Source organism: Solanum tuberosum, unplaced genomic scaffold, assembly GCF_000226075.1.
Source record: "Solanum tuberosum cultivar DM 1-3 516 R44 unplaced genomic scaffold, SolTub_3.0 scf00062, whole genome shotgun sequence".
NCBI lineage: Eukaryota > Viridiplantae > Streptophyta > Magnoliopsida > Solanales > Solanaceae > Solanum > Solanum tuberosum.
Window position 1 is genome coordinate 1,836,937 of NW_006238987.1, and position 21,809 is coordinate 1,858,745.

Here is a 21,809-nt window from a genome sequence, read left to right on the forward strand (position 1 = left end):
ACTAAAAATTATTCTTGGCTTCAAATGTCTGACCAAATTGCCAGTTAGCAGGAGCAACATTATCAGATTGAACCCATTTGCCATCGCTAGTTTGTACTTGGAATGACAAGCTTTGTCCTATCAACTGCTGAGAAATCTCCCATTTTTGTCCCCAATTCCGCTTCATCGGTAGCCATCCAGTCTTAGATCCTTTGATTTTCATATTGACAACATCTCCAACATCACCTACATTGAAAACAAGAACAAGAATCCAATTAGAATTCCCTTTGATCTCAAACTTGAGACCTCCTTTTTTCTGGCAAGTAACTCTTCTATAAACAACTGGTACAACCCCTGCTTTGTACTCGGCAATCTTTAAGAACATTGGCAATGACAGATCAAAGTGTTGTTGTGGAGGATTGCACCAAACGTCTGTAGTTTTTGTGTAATTTGGAGGGCAGAAATTGGTGGCAGTTATAGTTATGATTTGGTCAGGATGGCATGATTTAGGAGCATTGACACACTTTATTTGAAAGCAAGCTCCACAGGTAGATCCATTGTTAAAGAGTTCTGTGCTTAGTGCCGCTGTTTCCAGGCCATACCCTTGCTTGAATAAGTCTCCATAACCACAAGCACCTTCTGCAATAGTATTCAAATAAATTTGTTACAAATGTTAATATCTATGAAAAACATCATCATCAACAACAACATACTCAGTGAAATTCCACAAGCGAGGTTCCGGGAGGGTAGACTGTATGCATACCTTACCCTTATCTCGTGAAGGTAGAGAAATTGTTTTTAAAGGACCCTCGACTCACATGTTACGAAAAAAAAACATATCTTTGGCATTTGAAATTTTTTATTCTTTTGGACCATAAAAAAAGGTGCTAGAAATTTATTTATATTAGTGCCGCTGTTTCCAGGCCGTACCCTTGCTTGAATAGGTCTCCATAACCACAAGCACCTTCTGCAATAGTATTCAAATAAATTTGTTACAAATGTTAATATCTATGAAAAACATCATCATCAACAACAACATACTCAGTGAAATTCCACAAGCGAGGTTCCGGGAGGGTAGACTGTATGCATACCTTACCCTTATCTCGTGAAGGTAGAGAAATTGTTTTTAAAGGACCCTCGACTCACATGTTACGAAAAAAAAACATATCTTTGGCATTTGAAATTTTTTATTCTTTTGGACCATAAAAAAAGGTGCTAGAAATTTATTTATATTAGAATGTAGGGCGTATACAAAAGAAAAAGTAAAAATAAATGAAAATAAAATAGTTTTCTTTTGTTAGTGTGAGCTTACTTTAGATTGTTCATCCTAAATCTGGATAGAAGAGCCCTACGGTAGGTGAAATGTGATGGAAAAATCATTTTTGGTCTATATGTTGCAACATATCTCGACATTTCGTTGTAACATATCTTAACATCATGTTCTTGCGCATAGTATGAAAAAGGTAGTCAATTGAACAAATTTAATCGAAAATTTATATATATATTCAATCTCAAATATTTTCAAAAAATAAAATTTCTAACTTCGTCATTGATCTCGACACCATGATAAGTGTCTCAACAACATATATAATATATAATGAATTAAGGTACAAGTATAACTTACGCATAGTTTCATTTCCCCCCATGTCACCATAAAATGTAGCTCGTGCATTTTTCCATCCCTGTTCATCCAAATTTCCTTCAACTTTTTTACCTTCATATCTTTCTGCTAAAAAAATAGCAACAAATGTGATAAACAAAATGAAGAAACTTTGATGTTTGGCAATTTAGCTAAAAACAATTTTTTTTCTCTAAACTAGTTTCAACTCACTAGTTGATTTGTGTTAGACGCTTTGCTTTGGACATACAATTTATAGCCATAATATTAAGTCCGTTAGAAAAAATGGAAATTACAGTAATAAGAATAAATATTGTAATTGGATTACTATTCTTATCAATTAATTAGTATTTGCATTTGTGCTTATATAAGTTCTAAGTAAGCAAATCTACATCAATTTTATTTTTCTAAAAGAATTGGAGAGTTAATTACTTCATTTGTCTTGTAGTTTACTGAGAAAAGTAGGATAAGTCGAAATTTAGTGATTTGTTACTGTATAGTCTTTGGTCTTTTAATGTAATTAATAGAGATGTTTACTACCTAAACAAAACAAAAGAGACAGTCAACTAAATCATTATAAGGTATAATTGCATAGTGAATAAAACTTCTTTTAAAAACGAAAATTTAAAATTTATTTGACTTTCATATATTTAAATGGGAAAAAATTTATCTTATTATTATTTTATTTTTTAATGAATAATTGAATTAGAAAAAAAAAAGTTGCATAATTAAAATTTGGCAGATGAAAAGCATTAATTCTGAATTTAGAAATTGTAAACTATGTCTGCAACTATTATAGCCTTAATTTGAGGAAACAATTATGGGCTGTAAATTAGAATTGTAAAAGTATATTTCTCTTTCTTAAATTTGATTAATTAAAATCCATTTATGTGGGAAAAAACTCTAAAAATCTGAGGAAATAGAAAAATATGCTTCTTGATTATTGAGGCATACTATATCAACTGGCTAATTCATCCTTCAATATAAATACTAGCAAATTGCCTCATGCTTTGCTTCGCACGGTATGAATGCTCATTCTATAAAGCTATTATTATTTAAACAATAAAAACATATTTTCCCCACTATAATTTCTAGGCATTAAACTATTAAAAAAATATTGGTAATTGCAGTAGTTTTCATGCATGTCCTAAACGCAAATGTATTCAACCAAAAAAGTAAAAAAGTCTAATAACCAAATTTATGTTCAATGAAATTTTAATATGTTAAAAGGTGAAAAAAACATAGGTGTTGGTGATGGTGATTTATTTCCTTTGCTCCATATTTTAAGCGTTTATAAATGCTAAAATGTGTTCTTTAAGTTCATTATCGTCTGTCTTCTCACCACGCAATTAACTCTAGTATATTATAAGAAAAAATAAATAAAGAAACAAAATGATCACAATGTCCTTACTTGCACAATATTCACTCAAAAATAAGAAAATTTATCGGAAACAAAAAACTTCTAAAAAAAAAAGATGATAAACTACTCATTTTCCAAATTACATAATGACTAAAAATTATTCTTTGCTTCAAATGTCTGACCAAATTGCCAGTTATGAGGAACAACATTATCAGATTGAACCCATTTGCCATCGCTAGTTTGTACTTGGAATGACAAGCTTTGTCCTATCAACTGCTGAGAAATCTCCCATTTTTGTCCCCAATTCCGCTTCATCGGTAGCCATCCAGTCTTAGATCCTTTGATTTTCATATTGACAACATCTCCAACATCACCTACATTGAAAACAAGAACAAGAATCCAATTAGGATTCCCTTTCATCTCAAATTTTAGACCTCCTTTTTTCTGGCAAGTAACTCTTCTGTAAACAACTGGTACAACCCCTGCTTTGTACTCAGCAATCTTTAAGAACATAGGCAATGACAGATCAAAGTGATGTTGTGGAGGATTGCACCAAATGTCTTCAGTTTTTGTGTAATTTGGAGGGCAGAAATTGGTGGCTGTTATAGTTATGATTTGGCCTGGATGGCATGCTTTAGGAGCATCCACACACATTATTTGAAAGCAAGCTCCACAGGTAGAACCACTGTTAAAGAGTGCTGTGCTGAGTGCCGCTGTTTCCAGGCCATACCCTTGCCTGAATAAGTCTCCATAACCACAAGCTCCTTCTGCAATATAATGAAAAATCATCAACAATAACATATCCATTTAAATTCCACTAGTGAGGTTTGGGGCAGAGTGTATATAGACCTTACATTTATCTCGTGAAGATAGAGAGATTATTTTTGAAGGAACACTCAAAAATACATCTTTATCCTTTGAAAATTTTATTCATTTTGGAAGGTAGTCAATTAAACAACTTTAATAAAAAAACTTTTATATATCTATGCAATATCAAATATTTTTTCAAAAAATAAAATTTCTAGCTTTATCACTGTCACGGCACCAAGTTAAGTGTCTCAAGAACATACGAGGAATTATAATATAATTATAACTTACGCATGGTTTCACCGCCACTCATGTCACCATAAAATGTAGCACGTGCATTTTTCCATCCATTGGCATGCAAATTTCCTTCTACCTCTTTAGATTCATATGCTTCAACTAAAAGTATAATATTAAATGTGATGAACAAAATGAAGAAACTTTGGTGTCTGGCCATTTTAACTAAAACAATTTTTCTCTAATATAGTTTCAAATCACTAATTGATTTAATTTGAATAATGGAATTGTTGTGGACATACAATTTATAGCCATAATATTCTCTTGAGAAGGAGCTAAAATTAAGTAATTATATTAATGAGAATAGATATTGTAATTGGATATAATGGAGTTACCATTTGGAAAATTACGATTTTTAGTTGCATAATATTTTTCTGTTTTAGTTTATATGATATTTTCTCTTTTTTTAACTCATTTTTCAAATCAAATTAACTTAAAATATTTTAAAACTAATATTTAAATATTAACAAATTATACAAAAACTATTATAAGTGCAATTATTCTCATCGTCAACAATATATGATGAAAATAATACATTTAAAAATTTGTCAAAAATTTACATAATTTAAATCTCGAAAAGCAATAATAAAACATAAATTTGGATTGAAAAAGTACCACACAGTACCAATGTTGCGAAGTATAATTTTTTAAATTTAATCCACACTGATACTCATATTCTTATTAATATGAAAACGTATACATATTTCATCAATTAGAATGAAGTTAAAAATAGAATAATAGAAAACCAAAATACAACGACATGGTCAAATTCAAATATTCGCATTAAGTTTATTTCTTTACATTTTTTGTCTCATCTTTTCTTTATACGTTTCTTTTCTAATTTTTTTTTCTCATACGTATATTTTGCGCATTCCTTATTTACATTACAATCAATATAATTGATAACTTTTTTTTCACCAAAAATTCTTTCCTCTTTTTGAGAATTCTTTTAAGTAATTTTTCTTACCATTTGAAGGATTCGTCATTGTTGTATATAACTTTGAGAAACTAAATATAAAACAAACTAAATAAATCATTGTTTTCAATTTAAACCTAGATTTCCGCCATATTATATGGAATCTTTTCTTTCCTTTTTTTTTCTTGATATACTTGTTTTCTTTTCTTGTACTCCTCTATATTTTTTTTCATTTTCATTTCCTCCCTTCACTCAAGTTTCTATATATTGCTTACTCCTACTCAGATTACTAAATCTCATTAAATTACTATAAGTGTGATTATAAAATATTATTATTAGTTAATTGATAAATTGATATTTATTAATTTAAAGAGTGTTTTGAGATTCAACCTTGTGATGTTGGAATAATAAGAGCTTTGATGGTGCAGTTTGTAAAGACAACATCGAAACTTTTGGATACAATAACAAAAGTTAGAGTTGAACTTCAACTAGAATTAAAATTTAACAAAAAACCAAGACACTATAGAATCATATTTTATTAAATTGTCTTAGATTTATTTGTTTTTTAAAAGAAATATCAATTTATAATATTAATGGAACCATATATTTATATAGGAGTCTCTTGAAAATATATTATGTTATTATCTTATCGAAATGTGTGATTTTTTCCATTGGCCCAAATCAAAACCGGTGAAAAAATTTATCTTGAAAAGATTATTAATTTACCGTGTATTAATTTAATAAGATTTTACTGTATTTTCTTTTTAAAAAATTACCTCATCCTAATTTTATGAAAAATCTACCATACTCAAATTATAAATTGAATGCAAATTGATTACATTTATTTCGGGGCAAAAGGAAAAGAATAAAAAAAATTAAATAAGGCAAACATACAAACGGACATATAAAAAGATAAACTGCACAAGGAAAACAATAGTAGTTTCCTTCTTGTATGTCAGGGTAGCTAATTTGGTAATTTTAATGTTTCCTTCTTTAAAAATTTGTCTTTTATTACTTTCTATAAATTAAAAAATTATGTAAAAACTAATATAAATCATAAAAATTAATAGCTTAAAATATTTAAAAACATATAAAAAGTTTTAGTTAACTCTCAAATTTCATTTTACATAAATTGGAATAAAGGGAGAAATATATATTATGTTAAATACATAAAATATATTGTAAATCATAATAATTAATAACTAAAATATCAAAAAGAACTTGTAAAAAATTGATTGACTTTTGAAATTTCATTTGTATCACATAAATCAATACAAAGAGAGTAATAAAAAAATTGATTGACTTTTGAAATTTCATTCGTATCACATAAATCAATACAAAGATAGTAATAAAAAAAATTGATTGACTTTTGAAATTTCCTTCGTATCACATAAATCAATGATATTAAGTTGGTAATTTTAAGAGCAACTTCCACATATAACAATCACAAAAATCATATTTGTATGATATAGCTATAGTTTGCATAATTGTGCTCTATAACAAAAATTATGTTTGCTATGACTATTAATATGTATATTTCGCTATACATATATAAAAAAGAAGCAATTGTATAATCTGTTTCGGTATACGTATACAAAAGAATCAATTGTATAATCTGTGTTTGTATAAAGCGAGAAAAGAGAAAGACAAAAGAAAACTGGACAGGGGAAGATCTGTATTTGTATAATCATAAGTGTATAGGACGAAAATATATGTATTTGTATTTGTATATACAATTTCCTCTCGCTTTATACAAACACAAACGCAATGTATACATTTGTGTTTGTATAAAGTGAGAGAGGCGAGTGAGAGTGGCAAGCGAGATATGGGAGAGTGGCGAGCAAGATCTGGGAGAGGGGAACGAAAATATATGTATATATACAATTTTCTCTCGCTTTATACAAACACAAACGCATTTTATACATTTGCGTTTGTATAAAAGCGAGAGAGGCGAGGGAGAGACTGTCGAGAGTGGCAAGCGAGATTCACAAGGGAGAGAGATGAAATAACAACAGTTTGTTACGGGATACAATTAAATTAAACTGTGATTATGATATTTAATAGTTTGCTATTATATATAATTTTCCCTAATTTTAAAGTCCATTCATATGATAGGCTAATCCTTTTCGGCCCGTGAAACTTAAAGAACTCTCAACCCAGTTAATTGTGTTGCGACTTGATAGTTCTAATTTGTCTCTTAATTTTTTTTTCTTTTATCTTAAGAAGAAAAATGGGAACAGACTATAGAGCAAAGAGAATTAGAAAAGAGATTCATCGTACCACAAAATAATATAATTAAATTTAAGAATATTAAATCATATCGAATTAAATTGGTATAATAATAATAGCATAATTTTATGAATCAAAAATACATATTCTGAGAAATTTTCAATACTCTACCATGCTCACTCCTAATTAAAGCACAAAATCTTTTTAATTTATACAAGTTATAAATCATTATTTAATTTCATATAAATAAAAAAAGAGATTGTATAAAATAGCAAACTATTAATTCAAATTAAATCCTATAATCACAGTTTCATTTAATTCTAATCCGTAGCAAACACTTGACATTCGCCTCTCTCCCCAAAAATCTCGCTCGACACTCTCCTTGATCTCGCTCGCCACTCTCCCTCGCCTCTCTCACTTTATACAAAACACAAATGTATAAATTGCGTTCATGTTTGTATAAAGCAAGAGAAAACCTTATATACAAATACAAATACAAATACAAATATTTTTATCCTATACACTTATAATTATACAAATACAGATCTTCCCCTACCAGTTCTCTTTTGTCTTTCTCTCTTTCTCGATTTATACAAACACAAATTATACAAATTACAATGTATAATTTGTGTTGTATAAAGTCAGAGAGAGAGAGAGATTTGATATACAAATGTTTTATTTCGATTCAATTGTATACAAATTCAAATTTTATACAGATATACAAGCATAAAGAACATATACATATACAAACACAATTTTCATAGACACAGACACCTGATTTATACAAATCACTACAATGTATACAAATCAAATACCTGCGATTTTATACAAATCAAAGCTGCCTGCGATTTTTATATAGATCTCATGCTCCATAGCAAACATAAAATTTGTTACGGAGCGCAATTATGCAAACTATATTATAACATACAAATATGATTTTTATATTTGCTATACCTAAAATTTACTCGATAAAAACAATTGTTAAGTGTGATTTCCATTATTTTCTGTTGGGCTTAGCTAAAAATATTGACAATTATTTTATATTTTTAAAAAGGGAAAAGAGCCTGATATACCTCTCAACTTTGCCCTTTGGAGCTGATATGCCCTCGTTACGAAAATGGCTCATATATACCCTTACTGTTATACAAAGGGCTCACATATACTCCTATCGTTACAAAATGAGCTCACATATGCCCTTCATTTAACGGAAATGAAAAAATTAGTTTTAAATTTATATTTTTGACTTTTGATTTGTTTTTAAAAAAATTTATGGGTTATATATGATTTTTCTAAAAATTTCAAGGTATATTTTAATTTTTTTCGGACATAAATTATTTTTTGACTTTTTGACTATCATTATTTGAGTTTATTTTTATTATTTTATTTTTTCTTTCATTCCTTAGTGTAAAGAAAAAAATTTAAAACTATTTTTTCGGATATATTGTAATTTAATTTTTGTATTTGAAGAAAAAAATGGGGTCATCTACAATAAATTTTACAAGAATATTAGCAAAACTTAAATAAATTTGACCATTAAAATAATAAATCTAAATTAGTCATTGAAACAAAAAAAAGTTAAAAAAAATAATATATGTTTGAGGATGATTCAATATACCCATATGGGATTATATTTTAAAAAAAATTTTTAAAAAATTAAACTAAAATTATTTTTTTCACTTCCGTTAGAGGAAAATGGTATATGTGAGCCATTTGTATAACAGTAGAGGTATGTATGAGCCACTGTTATAACGAGGGGTATACCAACTCTAAATAACAAAGTTAAGGGGTATATTAGACCCTTTTCCTCTAAAAAAATAAATTGAACACCAAACAAACACTTAAGATTCCAATGTTGGGCTTTGTAAATGGGCCTTTACCCATCTATCTAGTTCCTATAAATATCTAAACCCTAGCTCCGAATCCCATCTTACCATACAAACCCTTGCTGACAGCAGAGAGTCGCACAAGCCGCCGCAAGGAGAAGGGTAGCGAAGCGAAAAAGATGGAGCCGCCGAGAAGTGTGAAGGACGTTTCACCACATGAGTTCGTCAAGGCATACGCCGCGCATCTGAAGCGCTCCGGCAAGGTATGTTTTCTTCTCCGGCAATACAGCGGGCAGGATGTACTTGTATATGTGTACAATTTTTGTGTTAGCTTAATGTTTTGAAGTTGATCATTTATATTATTTTGTGTTTGCTATGTTTTATGAGTGATTTGCTTATACTTTTGGCTAGAATGTCCCTTCATATGGTGGTTGAACTGTAGGATTTTGGGGAGTCAGGTGGTTGTTCATTCTATACATTAAATAATAATATCACTAGGCTCTGTAGAATCATCGAAAATAGTATGTTTATTTCTGTTTTTGGACTGTAAGACTTGTAATAAGTATACAAAATGTATCTGATTTGTACTTGAATCTGCTGCTGTGTTTTGTTTAAAGGCATACGGTCTGTTTATATCTTGTTTGGTTGCCTTAGAATGTGTAGTCTTAGGGTGATAGAATGAGGTTGCCTTTTATGTAAGGTAGAGACTGATGTAAAAGCATAGATATGAACGGGATCAGAAGAATAATATTACTAGGCTCTCTAGAATTATGGATAACAGTGTGTTGATTTCTGTCCAAGGACTGTAAGACTTGTTACAAGTATACAAAATGTATCTGATTTGTACTTGAATCTGCTGCTGTGTTTTGTTTAAAGGCATATGCTCTGTTTATATCTTGTTTGGTTGCCTAAGAATGTGTAGTATTAGGGTGATAGAATGAGATTGCCTTTTATGTAAGGTAAAGATTGATGTAAAAGTGTAGATATGAACGTTCTCAGCAGAAAACATTAGCTTTTGCTCAATGTGTATTTGTGATGAGGAATTCATTGATTATTACACTCACATTTAGAATCCAGTAATTAGTACTTGAATTTGTGATGTAGAATCCACAAGGCTGAAATCCTAGCTTCAATGTAAGAGCAAATATTTCTTTATGTTCCAGTAGTGTAAGTCATACATTGTTTTCAGTAAGAAGAGTGTGTCTTCCCTTTATTAATGGTTAGATGTATTTTGCCCCATCCATTGTTTGGTTGTTGTGTTTATGGACTAGAATTCCTGCTGAATGCCAGTTTTGATGTGAATAAAAATCATAGTAAATCTTGTTGTTTAATATCATATATGTAGTTGGAGCTGCCAGAATGGACTGATATCGTTAAAACTGGAAAATTGAAGGAGCTTGCTCCTTATGACCCTGATTGGTACTACATCAGGGCAGGTATGTTCTTTCTCATCTACCTATTTGAAGAAGGGATTCATGTGAATTAAAAAATTGGTTTCCTGATTCTTCTTCACTCTTGATTTGAATTTAATGGACAGCCTCTATGGCCAGAAAGATCTATTTAAGAGGAGGTATTGGGGTTGGAGGATTCCGCCGAATCTATGGTGGCAACCAGAGGAATGGCAGCCGTCCCCGTCATTTCTGCAAGAGCAGTGGTTCAGTTGCACGCCATATCCTTCAGCAATTGCAGACCATGAACATCATTGACTTTGAACCAAAGGGGTACATATTCTTTCACATTTAAATTGCATTTTTTTTGGTGTTGCTCTAGGCATGTATTTCTTTTGGTTAGGAAGAACTCCACAGATTTGGTGTCTCAGTAATGATACGTCTTTTTAGTAGAATAATTTAGTTGTTTAATATTTGCTTTATTCACGTTAATGTGTTGTATTCTTGTTCTTCTATATGTCCTGATAAAGAAATGTAAAGCGAAAAAGTGGCCTAAGGGTTCTTCAAAATGAATATCAAGCGTCACATTTGTCACATTGTTTGTTAATTGTGTTTCTGATACCTATAGTGTTCTGAATTATGTCTGTTATTTCCTTTTACCCAGTGGGAGGAGAATCACATCCAATGGGCAGAGAGATCTTGATCAAGTTGCTGGTCGAATTACGGCTGCCAATTAAGATATGAAAAAGGAGGCGTTTTTATGAGTACATGAGTTGTTGCCAACTTATAATTTCAGCTTGGACCTATTATAGGTGTAGGGTATTGTTGAATCTTTGTCTGCATGTTTTGCCCTTTTATTTTCAATCTGGGATTCTTTTGCATCAGTATGCTAATTTTGTCCTTTAAAATACTTAAAATGTTACTTTGGCTGATCTTATCCGAGTGTCGCTGCCTTTTTTATTTTGTGTGTTTGCGTTGGGGTAAATGTCATCTTTTTTTTTTTTTATAAAATATCTTAATAATTCTCTTATTTGCCTATCCACCTCATCCTGCATATATGATCACCACTTTTCTTCAATTTTATATTATCTATTTTATGTTCAGAGAAATATTTCGTTGAAGGTTAAATATCTTTTACCAGATAATACCCAATGTGGAATATTTATCTATTCCAAGTTCATTTTCAGAATGTTATGATGAAGGATCTCAAACTGTCAAATTGTTGACTCTTGTTGCAATTTGATTCTTGAGAGACTTCCGTGAGTTCTGTGTATGTGCAGTGGTTGTTTTGTACAACAATACAGCTTGATCGATTGTACGAAGGCAAACGATTGTAGAGGGTTCATAGTGTTCAATTGCATTTTCCAAGTAGACTGTCTAAATCTTTTCTAAAAGCCAAGAACAGGTTAGTTGGTATAATCATCAGAACATTTGAAAATTAGATCAAAGTCGATTCCAAATGCACGACGCATTAGAGGTTACATGTCCAAAGTTCTGCGCAAACGCCTATGAACCAAGCTGCGGGGATGCTTGCGTACGTTCAATATTGTAATTTTAAACCCTCGTGTAGTTTTTTCTAGAAGAATAAGTTGTAGTAATTAGTAAAGACTCCCAACTCACAAGAAAATGCAAAAATGGTAGAAGCGGTATTTTCAACCTTTGTTTGGACTGATATTTGAGTGTACTGAAGGTGTCGTAATGCTCTCAACTTTCCCTGTTGCCATTTTCACTTTTGCCGCTTTCCTTTTGATTTTATACTCTTAGGTTCGTTTGGTGCCATTTCACTTTTGCCGCTTTCCTATTGATTTTATTCTCGTACGTTCGTTTGTTGCGTGGCGTAAGATATAAGGTAAGATAATTTAGGATAAAATATGGATAGTTATTGTTGGACGGAGAGAGTATTAACTTGTAATGAAATTAATTATCCACCATTTATATCTTAGTGATGAGATATGTTATTCTATATACATGGTGCAATAACTTATCCTGATATAACTTATCTGGAGATAATTTATTTCGAGATAGTTAATCCAAAATAGTTTATTTCCAACCAAACGACCCCTTGTATTGTTTGCTACGAAAGATTAAAAAAATAGTCCTCAAATTAAAAAAATAATTCAGGCATGAAATTTTGATTTCTCATTTAATTGCCAAATTTAAAATAACTTATCCCACAATTTATAAAACTTGAGGATCGTGCCACAAGCAATTGTATACTTATGCAAACCTTATTTTGTTAATTGAAATATCTTCTTCTTTTTTTTTGGGGGTCAAATCACTGGTTTTATTGAAATTGAAGATTTAATTAGAAAACGATTTTTTTTTTTTTTTAAATGCAATGGGCATAGGTGATGAGTACCGTGTCCCCAACGTGTTGCTTCAGTATACATCCACAGAGCAAGGGCCCAATTCGAACATGGGCCCTCCAGTGTCGACACACTCTGAGAGAATCCACGTGTAGCCCTGTGGATCTCCGATGCATCGCCCCCTGCTCTAGAGGTAGGATTAGGAATATACATAAGGACACTCTAGAAACTTGTATAATAAGTAATAATAAAATTCATAATTAAGCCGTTGGTTGCCTAACACTTAATTAATAACCGAATCAAAATTAAAAAGGAGGACTAAATTCTGCATTTGATTAAAGCAAAAAGAGATTTGGACTCCGATTCTCCATTTTTCCTTCAAACGCCTAGGGTTTTGCAGCTACGATTCTGTTCAGAGGAACAAGCAGAGCACGACGCTAATTCAATTCTCTTTCAAATTTTATTAATTAATTCGGTAAGAGGTTGTTAACTACCAATTTGTTATGGTTTTGCTGAATTGATCGACATGTTATTGACGAACTATGAGTTATATATGATCACGTTACTTTCTTCGTTTTGAGCCATTTCCTGATTCTCGGTTCGTTCATAATATATCAGTATCACTACTTTTTTGGTTTAATTTGCCATCATATCTGAGGAATTTCGTTGGAAATTGTTTAATCGTTTCGCTACACCAATCTGCTTTTTCTCTGATCAACCAATTAGCTCGAGAAGCAAGTCCAGCGTTTTTGCTTCAATGCTAATGATAGTTGTGAAGTGCAATCTCTTGTGCAAAAGATTACTTGTAATAGTCTATGCGGTATAATAGTTTTTTTTTCCCTTGTGACTCTGGTGTTTGGACGCCAACTCGATTAGTTACACAAGATATCTGTGTAATTAATTAGTCGAGTTGCGCAAAAGCTGGCCCGGACACTACGGTAATAAAAAATGAATAAAATGTTAGGAGACGTTAGGAAGAAATCACCTAGTGTTTTTGTCTATGCTAGATTTGAACATGAGAACTCATGGTTTTCAATCCACTTTACTGGGCTACACCCTTGGGAACTATGCAGTATGGTAATAGTTTTACTTTCTGGTTAATATTTGGTAAATGTATTTCATGTTTTAGTTTTTTTCCCTTGGCCAAAATTATGCTAATGTTACATGATCTCAGCTAAGGTTTAGTGAAATGTTTCCGGGTACTGTCTGATATAAATGTTTTTCTTTTCTTTTGCAGGTTATTTTTTGTTTCTTGTTGTGTTGATTCAAAGGTTTAGGGCCCTTCAGGGGTCGAAATGAACTTAAGCAGGATTCCAAGGATGTGTTGAATTGAAGTATCATCATCTGTGGACAAAGGTTTCCAAGTGTTGTCGTTGGTTGCTTATACTTAATAGTAAAAGCTAATATGTTTGGCAGCATTGGGGAAAAATGAAACTCGGTAGAGGAAACTAACGCCAGCATGGCTTTAGATTGTGGTAGTGTTAAGGAGGTGCATGATGCTATTATTCGTAGCCTAATGCTCATCTAGGTTCCGATTTATACTAGCATATGTGTAATTGTGTATGAAGTATGGAAATATAGAATTCCAAAATGGAAGATTATAGAGAATCAGAGTTTCCACTTCTTAGCTGGATCAGCAAAAATCCTTCTGAGATGGCAGAATCCCCTCTGTTTATTCTTTCCTGTTTAATTGCTGGTTTAGTAGGAATTTTCACTATATTTTACACAGCTTTCCAGTGGAGGAGGAACATAAATGGTAGTTGGATGAAAGCCATAGCCAGGTCTAAGAAAAACCCCAAAACAAGGAATAAGGTCCCTGCGGCTCCTCATACTTGGGCTTTGGAGACCGTTTCTCGAGGGAAAAGTTTAAAATGCTGTGTCTGTTTGAAGTCCATTTCTCCATCTCAGACTCTTGGTCCAATTGTTGCTTCAGAAAGATTTTTTAATCGTTGCAGCATATGTGGTGCAGCAGCTCATCTGAGTTGCTCATCGAGTGCTCACAAGGATTGTAAATGTGCATCTATGTTTGGATACCCACATGTGGTACATCAATGGGCAGTGCGCTGGACAGAGGTAGCTGATCAACCTGATGAATCTTATTTCTGCAGCTACTGTGAAGAGCCAAGTTCATTTCTTGGTGGGTCCCCTATATGGTGTTGCTTGTGGTGTCAGCAGCTAGTTCATGTTGATTGTCATGCCAATATGTTCAATGAAACAGGTGATATATGTGACCTGGGCCCTTTCAGAAGGCTTATTCTATCGCCACTTTATGTGAAAGAGTTTAACAGGGGAGGACTGCTGAGTTCTATCACACAAGGTGCCAATGAAATTGCTTCTTCAGTCCGTGCTAGTATAATATGTCAAAGCAAGAAATATAAGCACAGTAAAGAGAAACATGAGAGTGGGACCTCTGCAGAGACAAGCAATGGTGATGTTGTTGGGGACACAACTACTGAATGCACTGCTGATTCTCATCAAGTGAATGGTAATATAGATGAAAACTGCAGTAGTGGTGTAAATAGAGAGGGTGCGGATCAGCACCAAGACAGTGGTGTTAAAAAGTTGATATCTATACCCAGCTTCAAAAGGAGTTCATCCATTAATCAGAAGGATGAATCTCAATTAATAGGGCAGAAATATGAATTGACTGATTTGCCTCCAGATGCCAGACCTCTGCTAGTTTTTATAAACAAGAAAAGTGGAGCTCAACGAGGAGATTCACTTAGGCAGCGGTTGAATCTTCTATTAAACCCAGTTCAGGTGAGGTGAAGCTCCTTATCTAGTCACTGTTCTTTTAGCATCCATCTTATGAACTACTTGCTATCTTATCCGTGTATAGAGATGTGTCGATCAACACAACAATTACATTTAGGGAATGTTACCACCCTAGGCTGTTAGTTGATTCTTCTGTCCTTAAAATGGCTTAGAGAGCTTGTAGCTGCTGGAAAAAATCCCATGAGTCTTATTTTATGCGCAGTCTGCTTTTTCTCCCCATGTTTACAAAGTGTTTTGACACATTTCTATGGACTGTTGTAAATTGTGTGCCACCTAACAATGTTCATTATTAAAGATTGACTTATCTAAACATATAACTAAGAAATCCACTTTTCTGCATAAAATATTTTTTCATACTACTAATATAGTTGTAAATCAAAGCCAACTCTTTTCTTGGTCTTGTGGTGAATGGAGGTAGATCTTGTCAGGAAAAGGAACAAATATGGTATTATATGATTACATTACTGTTTACCAGGTTTCGGTGTGTCCGGCTTGCTAATTTCCTTTTTATGCGACTTGATAATGCCTTAAGAACGTCATTAAAGATGCAACTTGTCATTAAAGAAATCCACTTTTCTTCATAAGATATTTTTTCATACTACTAATATAGTTGTAAATCAAAGCTAACTCTTTTCTTGGTCTTGTGGTGAATGGAGGTAGATCTTGTCAGGAAAAAGAATAAATATGGCATTATATGATTACATTACTGTTTACCAGGTTTTGGTGTGTCCGGCTTGCTAATTTCCTTTTTATGCGACTTGATAATGCCTTAAGAACGTCATTAAAGATACAACCTATCTTTTCTGTTTAAATACCTTTTATGTGTTTTAACTTCTAAGTAGATTCATGAATATTTTCCAGCGAGCCAGTGTTTTGATCTGTGATTTTCCATGGATATGCTACTTAGGTCGTTGAGTTGAGTTCAACAGAAGGACCGGAAGTTGGTCTGCATCTTTTCAGAAGAGTGCCACACTTCCGGATTCTTGTCTGTGGAGGTGATGGAACTGTTGGCTGGGTATTGGATACCATAGATAAACAAAACTATGTTTCTCCTCCACCGGTGGCAATACTCCCCGCCGGGACGGGAAATGATTTGGCTCGAGTTCTTTCCTGGGGAGGCGGTTTAGGATCAGTTGAGAGACAAGGTGGTCTTTGCACACTTTTGCATGATATAGAACAAGCAGCAGTAACTATCCTTGATCGATGGAAAGTTTCTATAGTAAATCAGCAGGGAAAGCTGCTTGAACCCCCAAAGTTCTTGAACAACTATCTTGGTATGGTGACTGATCTTCTCTAAGCGGCAAACAATATATTAAATTTGCATCACTGGAGCATATTATGATCAGTGTCTCACTTCTCCAATATTATTCTCTATTATTATTTCCTTGCAAAATTTGATGAGTGTCCCCTGTTGATGTTCCAGGGGTTGGTTGTGATGCAAAGGTTGCATTAGAAATCCATAATATGAGGGAGGAAAACCCCGAGAAGTTCTACAATCAGGTATGCAGATTATGTTCCATAAGATCATGTGAAGCATGATAATTGGGTTAGTGGAATTGGTTCGATAAAGAAATAGGTCTATAGTTTTCAACTATTGCTTTGATAGTTGATATGTGTGATGATGAACTTATATGTGTACCATCATGATAAAATTGGTTTTGGTTTGCAAAAAAACAAACAAATTAGTTGCCATGTAAACCATAAGTTATGTTCCACAAGAGCATCTGATCACAAATTTGGGTTGTCAAATTTGGTTTGATAAAGAATCGTCTGTAGCTTCAAACTTGTGCTATGATAGTCGATCTAGTGATGATAAACCTTCACGTATCCTCATACAACATCATGAGTGAACTTTACTGTAGGCTTAGGTTTATGCTATAGTTCCAGAGTGTTCTTAGTTCCTGTTGAGGGGGTTTCGCGACCCAGTTTCTTTGTAGTTTCACCATATTTCTTCCTGATATTAGTTGCCTCTGTTGTATGTGGAAATGAAAGTCATTGAACTGTTCACATATGGAATTACTGTGGATATATTTATATGCTTGTAACAGTCATCTCTTCCAATTAAATTTCACGGAGTCAGCCTGGTTACTAAGGTTCTCAGTTCTCTATGACATTATCTTCAAATAAGGTAAGTAGATCTACACTTTTTGGATTTTTTTTGGTTAAGAAGGAATTCTTCAAAGAAGAATCTGGATTTGTGGGACGTAGCTACCATAATATCTCAGACCTAGATGTTTTCTTGTCATTTTATATTAGGGTGGATGTTTTCTCGTCATATCAAGTGTTTTTCGTCTATGTCAAGACGAGATATAACACTTCTATTGCACAATATCTTAGTCCTAGCGTACTTCAGATGCAGAATGGTTAACCTGCAGCTTGATGTTTCTATTTTATAGCCCTGAATTCTATGTGCACATTCCCTGTTCATGTATTATGGTGCCAACTGTAAAGCTTCCCTGTTTGGTTTAGTGTGTTGACATTATATGACACTCTGGCAATGTCAGGATTATGAGCATATCTGCACGCTTGTGATACTCATCGATTTTTTAAGATACTTATGACCGAGTATCTTGGGTTATTGAATAGCACATTGTTTTATAGCTTCAAATCTTCTGACTTTGCACTCTTACTATCAATCCCTTTGAGGGGTTGGTGATATATATGTTTCTGTATGCTCTGCTGTCTCTAAAGCATGTTAGAATGAGTAGACCTGTTCTGTGAAAAGGATTCACTGTTACCGGCTGATGACCAGTTAACTTTTCATGCTTCTTCTGGATAGACTCCTTTTGTTACATTGGTCATTCTGTTGTTATCGTCCCCAGGGATTTGATCTAGCGGTAAGAGCAGGTGTGTTGTGTGGGTTAGGTGCACATCATGGGCTCAAACCTTGCCTCAGACATAAATTGGGTATTTAAGGTTTGAGAGGAAGGTCATAATGTAACGATCCTCAAACTGTGCATATCTATTCTAGTTCTATCATTAGTTTTATGGGATCTGAGATAAATTCTAGAGAATGTTTTCTATCTTAATTTTTTTTCCTCCTTTCTGAGGGATAAGGAGAGAAAAAATTGGGTCAAAAGAAAGTGCCACTTTGGAGTTTTATCAACAACTTGCCTGTGTAGGTGACTAGGTCGTGATCCGGTATTTTCTGAATCCTTATGTAAGTAATTACAAAAGAGATTCTTTCAACAAAGATGTGAGTTAGGAAGGATTGGTCGACAAAATATAAACCGAAGATGGAACCTTGATATACTCCAGAACAATATATTTTTGTTACCCCGAGATATATTAGAAGCAGCCGATCATTTGATTGAGCTGAAATTTGGAATGGGTGCACTTGATGATATGAATCATGTGAAAAATAAAAGCCAGGTGAACTAAGATGAAGTGCAGAGCATCCGGTCTACTTTCCTTTGTGTAACATTAAAATAAATAAGGATATACTGGAAAAAGTTTAATAGCAAGACAAATCCACCCTCCTCCATGAAGATGAAATAAATTCTACACCAAGAGTATAATAGCAAGCTAAGTCCAGCCCTATTAGTCTGTATACTGAGCTGGGTAGTCAAGGCCTGTACTGGCTAATAATGTGGTTTTGCGTATGCCGTTTTGTTACGTTAAGATTTGCTGCCTATGGTAGTTTCCTTTTTTTTTTTTTTTAATGTAGTGAACTGCATCATTTGTGTATTAGTCTTGTATGTGACATTTGTATGGAATTCTTGGGCATATATTACTGAGTTGTATTCCATGCCATTATCTTTTTATTTTATATGCATTCGTGACTGAAATTCTTTGCAACAATGTTGCAGTTCATGAACAAAGTTCTTTATGCCAGAGAAGGTGCCAGGAGTATCATGGATTGGACATTTGCGGATTTTCCATGGCAAGTTAGGGTGGAGGTTGATGGTGTGGAGATTGAAGTTCCCGAGGTGGTGTCGAAAGGCTTAACTGTCCTTGTGGAAAATACATTTGAGCTATGAATGCTTGCTTTTTTTAGTGCTTTGATATGTGACTCCTTCAGTTTATATTTTTCCAAATTTCATAGTTAATAGAAGATGCGAAAGAGTATAATTCAATTCCCTGAAAATACTACTAATAAATCTTCCATCGTGGAGGAAAGGTGCTAAAGTTTATATTGGAAATTTGGTGGATGATTCGGTGTTTTCGTCTTAGAGATGTTTAGCGAGTAATCGGTCTTGAAACTACTTAAGTAACTAAAAGATTATTTATCTTTAATGACGAGTTATGAATTTTTGACTTGATCTCTAGGATGCAGAAGGTGTTCTTGTAGCCAATATTGGAAGCTACATGGGTGGAGTAGACTTGTGGCAGAATGAAGATGAACACTATGACAATTTTGATCCTCAATCGATGCATGATAAGATGCTGGAGGTTGTTGGCATTTCTGGGACGTGGCATCTTGGGAAGCTTCAGGTATGTAGGAAACAATTTCACATATTAACGTGGCAAAAATAATTTACATGGTTCTTGAGGAAATTTTCTAGTGTGTTAATCTAGCTTCAACTTAGGCATTTGTTTGCAGATGTAAGGGTAAAGCACTTTTTGATGGTTGTTATTTGTCTCTTTATTTTTGAAGAATGAATTTATTCCTGGTTAAATGTGTCCGTCTCTTGGCTTATTTATAGATATTAAATCAATAACACAACAATTTGCTTCTTGTATCGCCAAATTAGATGTCAACCTGGCATGATTTGTCTATTTGATCTTCCGCTGCCTTTTAGTTTCACTCCTTTGTGATAAGGTTACTGCTCGTGCAAACAGGTGGGGCTTTCCAAAGCTCGGAGGCTTGCACAGGGTCAGTTGATCAAAATTCATCTTTTTGCTGCATTTCCTGTTCAAATAGATGGTGAACCTTGGTATCAGCAACCATGTACATTGACAATTACTCATCATGGACAGGTTGATCCCATCACTTGCGTATTCTTTGTTTCTTTCTTTTTAGCCAAAAGTTGAGGAGGCTTTCTCGTCGAATTTATCAGAACTGCTACAGTATCTAAAATGTGTCCTTGCTGCTGAATTACAGGCCTTCATGCTGAAGAGAGCAGCAGAAGAACCTCTAGGTCATGCAGCAGCAATAATTGCGGATGTGCTTGAGAATGCTGAATCCAATAAAGTAATTGACGCTTCACAGAAGCGGGCACTTCTTCAAGAAATGGCCATCAGACTCTCTTAGACACCAGCACATTGATTTGTTAGTTTGCAGCAGTAAATCATACTTTTGTATAAAACCCCAACTCTTGCTTTTTTTTTTCCAGGTTATTTCATTTCACGTGTAAAATATACTGTATATGGAAATTAAAATGCTTGTTTGTATAAAAACAAAAAACTAGTCAGCGTTAGAGTGAAGAGGCGAATGTTATTAGTTTTTCGCCGTTTTTATTTTTGTTTCCTCTGTATCAGTCCCATTTCTTCTATTTCGAGTTGGCTGAGCTATTTTTATTATTTTAACTACATGAAATTATTGTACGACATCACTGAATTTAAATGTACTCTACACAATTGTCTTCTCTCTAGTTTAAATAAACAACGCAAAATTGATGTAGTACTCTGCATATGATCATAACAAATATCAAGCGATCGGTATCGTAACATTCTCTTAACATTTGGAAGAAGTCAAAACTGAGAATAGTTTAATTTTTAACAATAAAATACCCAAGTGACATTATAGTCAATTCGACCAATTTTATGATAAGGATTTGACTTAATTAAACAAGTAAAGTCAATACACTTATTTAATCAATATATATATATATATATATATATAGGAAGAGTTTAACAAAAGTCATTTCTGACCGATTATTCTTTCTACTAAAACTTTCACTTCATTAAAGATAAGTATGAACTAGTTCTTTTAATTTGCTATAATGTATGTGTCTAATTGAAAATTTACCAAAGGAATGACATATTTTTGTCGAAACTCCATGAAGTTACACGACTGGAAAAATCAACTCAAAAATCGTCAATGGACTGTTTAAATTTAAAAAAAATCAGAGAATATATATTTGTAAATATTTTTTCCATAATTTATACAAACCGGGTAAAAAAACAAATAGTAAATTCAATCCGTTATTTGTATAAAAATTTATGGTAAAAAGGACAAATATACCCCGAACTATCGTAAATGGTATATAAATATCTTCCGTCATACTTTTGGGACGTTGATACCCCTGCCGTCCAAAAACTGGAGCATATTTGCCCTTCACTCTAACGAAAGACCAAATATGGACACGTGACGCAATCCTACAGAAGGACCCGTTTGACCAATTAATTAGACCCAAAATTTAAAAACCCAC

General features: G+C 33.1%; 4 protein-coding genes across 5 annotated transcripts; 2 read left to right on the forward strand and 2 right to left on the reverse strand.

Annotated features, from left to right (window-relative positions):
- Window position 1: 1 nt before the first annotated feature.
- LOC102591874 (expansin-A23-like) lies at window positions 2-1,860 on the reverse strand. Its single transcript, XM_006345151.1, has 3 exons — window positions 1,848-1,860; window positions 1,604-1,708; window positions 2-618 (listed from the first exon to the last, which is right to left on the reverse strand). Exons 1-3 carry the CDS (start codon window positions 1,858-1,860, stop codon window positions 2-4), a joined length of 735 nt encoding a protein of 244 aa, XP_006345213.1.
- A 1,247-nt stretch (window positions 1,861-3,107) lies between these two features.
- LOC102592205 (expansin-A23-like) lies at window positions 3,108-5,044 on the reverse strand. Its single transcript, XM_006345152.1, has 3 exons — window positions 5,026-5,044; window positions 4,056-4,160; window positions 3,108-3,724 (listed from the first exon to the last, which is right to left on the reverse strand). Exons 1-3 carry the CDS (start codon window positions 5,042-5,044, stop codon window positions 3,108-3,110), a joined length of 741 nt encoding a protein of 246 aa, XP_006345214.1.
- Window positions 5,045-9,153: 4,109 nt separating this feature from the next.
- LOC102577827 (40S ribosomal protein S19-like) lies at window positions 9,154-11,413 on the forward strand. Its single transcript, NM_001288300.1, is given in 4 exon segments — window positions 9,154-9,289; window positions 10,372-10,462; window positions 10,564-10,747; window positions 11,079-11,413. Coding segments are annotated over 4 exon segments (432 nt in total). The 5' UTR covers window positions 9,154-9,205; the 3' UTR covers window positions 11,152-11,413.
- A 1,567-nt stretch (window positions 11,414-12,980) lies between these two features.
- On the forward strand, window positions 12,981-20,909 carry LOC102598468 (diacylglycerol kinase 1-like). 2 transcript variants are annotated; one of them, XM_006345088.2, is made up of 8 exons: window positions 12,981-13,195; window positions 13,958-15,480; window positions 16,403-16,769; window positions 16,919-16,995; window positions 19,305-19,424; window positions 19,765-19,929; window positions 20,278-20,415; window positions 20,540-20,909. In XM_006345088.2, the coding sequence occupies exons 2-8, from the start codon at window positions 14,311-14,313 to the stop codon at window positions 20,687-20,689; spliced, it is 2,187 nt and encodes a 728-aa protein (XP_006345150.1). In that variant the 5' UTR covers window positions 12,981-13,195; window positions 13,958-14,310; the 3' UTR covers window positions 20,690-20,909. The 2 variants fall into 2 exon arrangements, with proteins under 2 accessions (XP_006345150.1, XP_015163204.1); XM_015307718.1 differs by having other exon boundaries at window positions 12,981-13,202; window positions 20,540-20,899.
- Window positions 20,910-21,809: the final 900 nt, after the last annotated feature.